Here is a 9,204-nt window from a genome sequence, read left to right as displayed (position 1 = left end):
ACTACCTAGGTAGGCAAAGCTTCGCTCAGGTGTCTGAGGCAGAAGGTGTGAGATTCGCGCGCGCGAGAGAGCGAGCAATGTGGTCGTTGCTGCTGCTGCTGCCGTTGGTGGGGGTCTCCGGGGTGGGTCAGATCCCTCCGCACGAGGACGTGGCTCGGGTCGCGCGCTTCGTGGCGCACTCGTGCGATTGGGGCGCGCTCGCCACACTTTCCGCGCAAGACCCGCCGATGCGGGGCCAGCCTTTCTCCAACGTCTTCTCCGTCAGCGACGGGCCGCTGGGGTCGCAGCAAGGCAGCGGGGTGCCTTACATGTACTTGACGCCGCTTGAGGTCTCCGTGCAAGATTTGCAGGTGAGGGGGCGGGGACCGGCGACCGGCATTTCAGTTATTCTGAGATGAGGGAAGACCTCGCGACACAGCAGCAGCAACTGTCTGAGGTCGGCTGTAGTTATTCAGTGCAGTGGAATGTACTCTGCACGTGTTCAGAGGCACTGTCGCAGGGCTGAGCTTCGTTACTGAAACAAGGTTCCGAAGCTGAGGCCTGGTGAGTTCCAAATCAAGTTAAGTCTTGTGTGTACATCATCATTATTAATTACAATATGCATGTACAATTGTGTTATGCATATATAAAGTGCCTTAAGAGGGAATTTGATTTTTTAAAAAAATCCATAAAATTTAAATTATTTCAGTATATAACAACATAAATTATTGCTGTGTTTTATCCCATTCATTCTGATGAGCATTCCTCGTTTTCTCATCTCAGTTGTTATTGCAACAACCTTGTGAGGTAAGTTAGGCCAAGTTTTATGACTGTCGCGGTATCTCCCAGCAAGCCATATGACTGCGCAGGGATCTGAATGTGAGTCTTCAGGGCCAAATAAAGTGTAACATGAAAAGTGTCTCTTACATTAATAAAAGTTCAAAAGGGTGGGATAAATGAAAATCTTGGTGTTGGGGGAGGTTTTTAGTTCTTTCTCCTGAACTATCTTCCTAATAAAACCACATGAATACCTTCTTCCACAGCTGCTTTTTGTCTTTCAGGACAAAACATACAGTTATTGCTTATCATATGGGTGCCAGTATGTTTGACCTGCGTAATAACAACAGCTCTTGGAGACAATTTTAGGCAAAAAATAAAAAATGGTGCTTACCCAATCTAAAACACTACCCACCCTGTCCAGTTAATTCTGTGAAAATGTCAACATACAAATTTGTTTTCATTTACAGTTAACATGTTCTATATCTTTCTAAACAACCTTGTCAGGATCTGCTTTGTGGGCCAAATTTGACAGATGGGTGGGGCAAGCATGGTTTAACAAACTCACCTTGGTTTCAACATCCCAACTTGTGGCCAGTCCTGAGCTATAAAACAGGCATCCCCAAACTGTGGCCCTCCAGATGTTTTGGCCTACAGCTCCCATGATCCCTAGCTAACAGGACCAGTGGTCGGGGAAGATGGGAATTGTAGCCCAAAACATTTGGAGGGCCGAAGCTTGGGGATGCCTGGCTTAAAAGATCTAAACCTGTAGGTCAGGAGCAGGAAACCTTTTACATTCTGAGGGCCACATTTAGTTCTGGGTATCATTCTGGGGCATACATGTCAGTGGTAGGGCAAGAGGCAACTGGGTGGAAGCAATGAATATAAATGTTACGTTTGTACAGTAGTTTAGTTTCTACACATACCATATTTTTCGCTCCATTAGATGCACTTTTTTCCTCCTAAAAAGTAAGAGGAAATGTCTGTGCGTCTTATGGACTGAATGTGTAGTCCCGGGAGCCGAATTGCCCAGGGGCGAAAGGCAGACCGTGCTTCTTCTTCTTCTTCTTCTTCTTCTTCTTCTTCTTCTTCTTCTTCTAAGAAAGAGCCAAATGCTAACAAGAGGGAAGGAGAGTGTTGAAAGGAACCCGCTCAGCAGCTGATTGCAAGAGATCGGGGAGGGAGATAAGGGACGCTAGCTCCCTTCCCACCCTGCCCAGCCCCCTTGCCCAGGCCTCCATTGTTGTCTGCAGATGGAGGCTGTTTGTTTCCTCAGCGACATGTGACTGGCTGATTAGATTATCTGTCTGGAAACTGTAGAAATGGCTCTCTTTCCTTTCCTAAAGAAGCTGCAGAACTGAGTTGAACCCCATAAAAACAGGATTTTTTCCCCTTTGCAAGGTAAGCTCAACAACTTTGAGCTGATCCTCAAAAATGGAGCTTTCCCCCTTTGCAAAAGAAGCTTCCTCAAATATTTAGTGTGGGGGGGCAAAGGCACCTAGGCCTCTAGGAGTTGGCTGCTATGCCTAGGATAATTCAAGAAAGCAAAAAAATTTTTCCTTGTTTTCATCCTCTAAAAACTAGGTGCGTCCTATGGTCAGGTGCGTCTTATGGACACATCCACGGTACACCCACACATTCCTCTCTCATCCTCCATCCAGACAAGGAGGTATTATCAGAGTTCAAGGGCATATTCTAGCCAGGGGGAAACACTCAATGAAGGTGTGAAGGCGTGTGGCTTGGGGAGAATCCTGTGGGGCTGGAGGGCTGCATTGGACCCCCAGTGTCACGGTCCGGTCGGCGGGCGTCAGGACCAGAGGCAAGATGGTGGTGAAGAAGCAGGGTCGAAGGCAGAGGCGAAGGTCCACGGGGCACGAAGCAGGGCGAAGGCAAAGCGAGGGTCCAGGAACAAGAAGCAAGGCGAAGGTCCACGGGGCAAGAGCAAGGCGAAGGCGAAGCAAGGGTCCAAGGAGCAAGGAGCAAGGCGAAGGATCCAGGAACGAGAAGCAAGGCAAAGGTCCACGGGGCAGGAGCAAGGCGAAGGCGAGGCAGGGGTCCAAGAAGCACGGCAGCAACAAGGCAAGGGTCCAAGGAACAGGAGGCCAGATGCAACCAGGCAGGGATAGCGTTGCTGTGGCAAAGAGCTGAAGGGAAATGCTGGGCTTTTATCCCTCCCAGCTCCTGCCACCAGGTGCAGTGAGATCTCAAGTGGCCTCACCTGGGTGATTACTCCTTGCCTCTCCAGCACAAGCTGAGGACTTCACCTGTGTGGCCACGCCTTGCTTCTCCAGCACAAGTTGAGGCATGCCCCAGTCCTGCAAAGCACTACAGGCCCCAGAGCCTGACTCCTGCCCATACTCCTGACACCCAGTCCCAATATTGGACCCCCAGTCCCCCAGCTTTAGTTAATAAAATGTTACACTTAATCATGCTTTGTTTTACTTAGATGTGGTGAAGAACTAGGTCTGCATATGCTTAATCTTCACAGTTGTTTCAATTTTGCAGTAAGGTTATTTGTATAGTTTCCTAATACATGTATGCAATTGATGACATAGGCAATTACTGATCTAATTGAAGCTTGGTGAGCATTGTTTTGGATGGAAGGATTATTAACCTCTTTGCCTGCCCTTCTAAAGAATGCAGGAAGTTTAGCACAGCCTTAATCTGTATGTTGCGAAACTTGCATTCAATTGATCAAACCAACTACAGTGGTACCTCTACTTACGAATTTAATGTGTTCCGAATGCACATTTGTAAGTCGAAAAAAAATCGTAAGTCAAATCCCATAGGAATGCATTGGGAGAAAAAAATTGTAAGTTGAAGCAACCCTATCTAAAAATTTGTAAGTAGAAAAAATCCTATCTAAACCGCATCCAAGATGGCGGACGGAGCTCCATTCGTAAGTAGAAACATTCGTAAGTAGAGTTATTCGTAAGTAGAGGTACCACTGTAATGGATATGTAGCCAAATAAGATGAATACAAACTGCCATGGAAAGCTGAGTAGGGAAGTCCATTCCTTCTGAAGGAGGCTGCAAATTATTTGCCTTAACATATGTTTTCACAGATACCTGAATACTCAATTCTTGGGCGGCTTCTCTTCTGTTTTTTTGGAAATAAGCAGAGTGTTTGCTGTTCCTACACATTTTATTGTGGCCTTGCAGATCCCTTGAAACACATAATGATCTAGCTTATATGGTTCAATGAGTTTTCACTACCTCCTTTAGAAACCCCAAGTGAACGTCATCAGGTCTTCTAAGCTTTGATTATTATTTATCTTGTTAGACTTCTCTGTTGAACTATCTGTTGTGGTAGTGGTTGGCTATAACATGCCAATTTTGTCTCTTTTCTCCCACCCACCCCAATTTCCCATTTTGCCTAACATCCAGTATGACGAAGAGTTTGGAGAACTTGATTTTGCTTGGTCCCAATAAAAGTAACTGGCCTACCTATAATTCATGAATATTGCATGTTGATTCTGATATTTCAGAGTGGATTTCACTTGTATGCTGTGAAAATAGTCAACTGCAATGTCACAAAGCTCTCCGACTTAGCATTGCTTCCCAAAATCTTTATATGGTTTAAAGGACAATTCTGTTAAGCTTACTCAATAGCTTATTTCTCTTCAGAAAGTGGAAGGAATATCTCAACAAGTGCTGCCATCTCTTATCTCTTGTAACATACAGTACAGCTGTTTGGACTGCCTTCAGTCATATGGAGACATCTGCTTACAGATAACGCTCCAAATGTAACCATGATTCAGCTGTTTCTTGACTGTTTTTCTCCTGTCACTGCCATTGGTTTATATTGTGCAAATAAGTGCCAAATGTGTGGTTTTTATGCTTAAAATCATGTGCTGCTGAAACTTCACTTTTTTTGGCTGAAAAATGAAACTGGTGGAATTTCCCAAGAGGTCACTGACAGCTTTGTGCCTGTAAAAAGAAGAGAAGCAGATTTCAACATTGTGTGACTTTTATAATTTTGTTATATGACCATGACCCTTGAATTGCAAAGAAAATGAAACTCATCTTTCCAGCATAGAAATGCTGATCAAGTATCCAGATCAGCTTGTTTAAAATGTGCTAACCTATTCAGTAAATCTGTAACATTTATGTATTTTTTTGCCACTTGCATTGCAGGTAAATGCCAATGCCTCCCTAACAATGTCCTTGGCACAGACACCTTACTGCAAAAAGGAAGGTTATGATCCTCAGAATCCACTGTGTGCCCATGTGATCTTCTCTGGAATAGTTGAAAAGGTACCCTATGATATTTGGGCATACCAGAAGAATATAATGCTCACTGGCTGAGAACTAGAAAGCAAGTTTCATAACACTGATGATATATGCCTCTTAAATATACTTATTTAAAAGTTACCTTCCATGCATTCAAATAATTTATGAAAGGGGGAGCAGAGCTGTGTGTGCTGGACGTGTGGCAAAAATCCCTGTTTTAGCATGTTCTATCCCTAAATTGTTGCACATTCCCAGGTGTGAAGCGGGAACCAAATGCTTATGTATGTTTCTCCATGCAGCCAGGAACACCAATTGTGTAGGGCTCCAAATCACATGAAGTGGTCAGCACACATTCATCTAAAACTGTTCTGGGTGGTTTCCATATCCCTTCACAAAAGATTTGGGGTGGACAAGGAGATGAGACAGAATGCAAGTTCCATTTCACAGCCTGAAGTCTTTGAGCTAACAAAAATACTTTGTTGGATACTGCCCTATGTGTACTTACATGTCATTAATCTTGTTGAACTCAGTGGGACTTAGGTTGAGTAGACATGCATAGGATTGCATTGTCAGGCAAAATCAAAGAGCTGTAACTTTCTTGAAGAAACAAACAAACAAACAATAATAATAATAAAATAAATAATGAGGGGAATTAAGACTAAGAGAGTTGAGTGGGGGTGCCCGTGTAATCTCACTGTATACAAGTTGTACAAGTGACAATAAAGTATTTCAATTTCAAATAAACCTTTATTGTCACTACACCACCTGTGTGCAGTGAAATTAAACCCATGTGTTTTCTTGTTCCATGTACTTTGGGTGTGTTGAAAAATTAGGAAGTATTGTATGAGCTTTATAATACCTGACTAACTTCACACAAATGGGTCAAGTAGTCTTGAAAACATCTTGGTTTGGATCCAGAGGAAGTTAGTCATACTTTTATCTCATTGATTTAAGAGGAACTGAAATATGACCAACTTCCTCTGACTCCATCCCTGAGTATTACTTGAATAATGTTTATATGTGCACTCTTCTCTCTTTTTCTTGCATTTTGAGATAGTTTGAAAGAAAGTACAAGATACTGTGGTTAACTAATATGTCTGTGAAATTACATATTTGGTAACCTGTTTGTTAGGTTCAGAATGATACAGAAGCAGACTTTGCAAAGAAGGCTCTCTTCAGTAGACATCCTGAAATGGCTACGTGGCCATCTGGTCATAACTGGTTTTTTGCTAAACTCAACATCACCAACATCTGGGTCCTGGACTACTTTGGTGGAATCAAAACTGTGACTCCTCAAGAATATTTTAAAGCTACACCATAGTAAGTATTCAAGTTACATTGCTTGGGGAATCTTGTTTTTCAGCATCTGATTTCTTTATTCCACAATACTCCTTAAGTGATCCTGAAAGCCATAGGATTTGAAGTGGTCACTTATTTTTATATATATTTGAGAGAGACCAAGGAAGCAGAGGGCTAAGAGCAGATCTTTAAGAACCCCAACAATTTGAAGGAAAGCAGCAGAAGAGCTCCTATGGAAATGCTGAAGTAACTCTTAGGTTGTAAAAGAGACATCAAAGGACAGAACCAGAGAGAACTAGGGTATCAAGGGCATCAAAGAAGAGCACAGCTATATATCTCTCACGGAAATAAATGGGACTTCAAAAGCTGAACCTTGGTCATTTTAAAATGCTATCCAAAAGTTATGTTGGTTTTCATCTAGTCTGGTAGTGTCTCTTCTGATGGGCAGCAGCTCTGTAGGGTCTCAGGCAAACATCTCTTCTAGTCTTTCAGAGAGTGGTCCCTTTTAATTTGAGATGCAAGAAGTGAAACTTAAGACTGTCCATATAAAGCGTGTGTTCTACCACTGAGCTATGGAATATCCTCTGTACAGCAGGGCCTTGCAAAAAAGAAAGTACCGAGACATTAAGACTGACTACATACCATTTTAATTTATTTTTATTTTTTCTTCTCTGTAGGCAAGGAAGATGCTTGAATGAAACATTGTCTCCCTTTTTCACTGGTCACTTTTGTAACAGCAAAGCATCCATAATCTCAAAACTGCACATTCCTTTGGAATTCTAAGGGATTGCTTACGCCATATGAGTACAAAAAGGCTTTTAAAGTATGGATTCCTTGCAAAGGAAATCTTAAATTCTGTGCACAAAAATATTTAGAGTATGCAAATCTGCATACTGTGCATCATTGATTCTGCTTTTGGGACTTTGATTTTTAAAGAAGCTATTTTTCAACAAGCTTATTTAGAGAAAAATACAATTGGGGTACATCTCTGAAATAGAGAAAAGAGAAAAGTGCAGTGGAGAAAATTTGTTGTTGAAGAAACATCCTGAAATGTTCAGCTATATTCTGGACTTGATCCACAGATTCATGCGTAGCATTGTTTGCTGGGTGATTTATGCTGTCAGCTGACCATATTGATAAGGGGTATGCCTGCAGCCCTAATTCAGCTAGGGTCAGTTTATGCATATGTGTGCCTACAAGGCAATATATATTGGCAAGTGAAGTGCCAAACTTGATGTGTCTGTAGTAGTGCAGTGAAACTGCACCAGTTATGTAGAATGGGGGTGTCAGTGATTTTAGCAGTAGAGCAGAGCACATGAATGTGGGCACTAAAGCATCTTTCTGTCCACAGCTTAACTCCCTGCAGCATCTCTCTCTGAGTGTTTGTAGCTTAGCAGAGTTTGCTTGTAGTATTCGGGGTTAACTGAGAGGAAAAGCAACTAGGGTACAGACTGCAGGGTGGTAGGCCTTGGGTGGGCAAAACATCCTATGATCCTCAGCCATGTGGCCCTTTGCTGTTAAAATTAGACCCTACCCAGACCTTTCTTCTTATGCAATTTGGGGCAGTTCTGTGTTTAAACCCATAGCAATGTCTAATTTGACCTGGTACCATATGACAGAACTACATGCTTAGCTATATTCACCTCTGTGCCTTATTTACTGCTTGTGCCAAAAAACTCTGAGGGCTTCATTTGAACTTAACATAATGTCAGTTCCATTATGGATGATCGTTTTTAAAAATCAACTAAGTTGTAGTCCTTGATTATAGAGTTTGAAATCGGGTGCTGAAGTATTCTGTAAACCCATTGTTAAAGAAAGAATATGATTCTTCCCAGTGCCACAAGATTGATTGTAAACAATCTTTAATTCTGAGATATTCTTATGAGAGTAGTACACAGAATGCATTAATCTTATGAAACCGTGTTGTCTTACCACAGAGCAGAAAAAGAATTTTAATATATAATGTGGAGCCATGTTCCCATACCTGGTGCCCTCCAGATGTTGCTGGACTACAACTCTATCCCTGACCAGCTGGCTGGGGCTGATGGGAGTTGGAGTCCAACAACTGCAGGTTAGTCACCCCTGGGGAAGGCTGATGTTGAAGGCTTGCTGCTGTCTCTCTTGATGAGTTTCTTGTTTTGTGTTGAAAAGGGTTCTGTCATAGCGGATACATGATTGAAATCTGAGAAGATCAAGCTGTCATGACAGAAGTGCAAAACCCACAAAGGGTAGTGTGAATCCTGCCAAGGATGTGTCACTTTCAAGGCATCAAATGTTTTTGATCACATTCTTTTCTTCACCCACAATTGTTAAGGTATAAGACAATTCGAAAATTTTGGTGGCTGTTCTTGCTGTGTTGCTGTCCGGTTAACTAAACAAGTTAGGCCTTAGTCATCAACATGTTTCCTTGGAAGTAATTTTCACTTATTTATAGAAATAACTTTTCCTACCTCTGATGTGGCTACAAATGGCTTGCATATTTTTATCTTGAGAAATTACATAATTGTGGTGCACATGGAAGTTCTAGCTTCCATAATAAATCCATAGTTAAACAGTATGGAAATAAAAATATATTCTTGGAAATGAAGTTGCCCTGTTTCTTATTATATGTTGTGTTTCATATTTGGGGGGGGGGAGAGAGGAATAGAGGAAAATTTCTAACAGTGTAAATTGTCTGAAAGTGTGTAAAATGTGTGAGTTAAAACTTACAGCATTTTTTCCAGATCAGATTTTCTGATGCCTGCCACGATTTTTAAAAAAAGACATGGATTTTATTGTGAAACTTAAATCTGATAACTAATATATACTCTGGTGTTTTTCCTCAGTGTGCGCTTCCAGTCTGCAACATTTCTTTTTTGCTTTTGTACTACTTGGGTAAGTCATTTCAGGAGAGTCTGATTTGGCTTAAGCAGTATG

The 9,204-nt window shown here is 42.0% G+C and overlaps 1 protein-coding gene across 2 annotated transcripts; it reads left to right on the top strand.

Annotated features, from left to right (window-relative positions):
- On the top strand, positions 1-8,871 carry CREG1 (cellular repressor of E1A stimulated genes 1). 2 transcript variants are annotated; one of them, XM_035116253.3, is made up of 4 exons: positions 1-350; positions 4,894-5,013; positions 6,122-6,309; positions 6,966-8,871. In XM_035116253.3, coding segments are annotated over exons 1-4 (582 nt in total). In that variant the 5' UTR covers positions 1-77; the 3' UTR covers positions 6,967-8,871. The 2 variants fall into 2 exon arrangements, with proteins under 2 accessions (XP_034972144.1, XP_088524153.1); XM_088668027.1 differs by lacking the exon at positions 6,966-8,871 and having other exon boundaries at positions 6,122-6,310.
- The last annotated feature ends 333 nt before the right edge of the window (positions 8,872-9,204 follow it).

This window comes from Zootoca vivipara, chromosome 4 (assembly GCF_965207765.1).
Source record: "Zootoca vivipara chromosome 4, rZooViv2.hap1.1, whole genome shotgun sequence".
NCBI lineage: Eukaryota > Metazoa > Chordata > Lepidosauria > Squamata > Lacertidae > Zootoca > Zootoca vivipara.
This window is presented reverse-complemented; position numbering and strand designations above follow the sequence as displayed.

Coding starts and splice junctions, on each gene's coding strand:
- CREG1 (XM_035116253.3), top strand. CDS start 78: ATGTGGTCGTTGCTGCTGCTGCTGCCGTTGGTGGGGGTCTCCGGGGTG. Junction 351..4,893: donor TCTCCGTGCAAGATTTGCAG/GTGAGGGGGCGG, acceptor CTTGCATTGCAG/GTAAATGCCAATGCCTCCCT. Junction 5,014..6,121: donor TCTCTGGAATAGTTGAAAAG/GTACCCTATGAT, acceptor CCTGTTTGTTAG/GTTCAGAATGATACAGAAGC.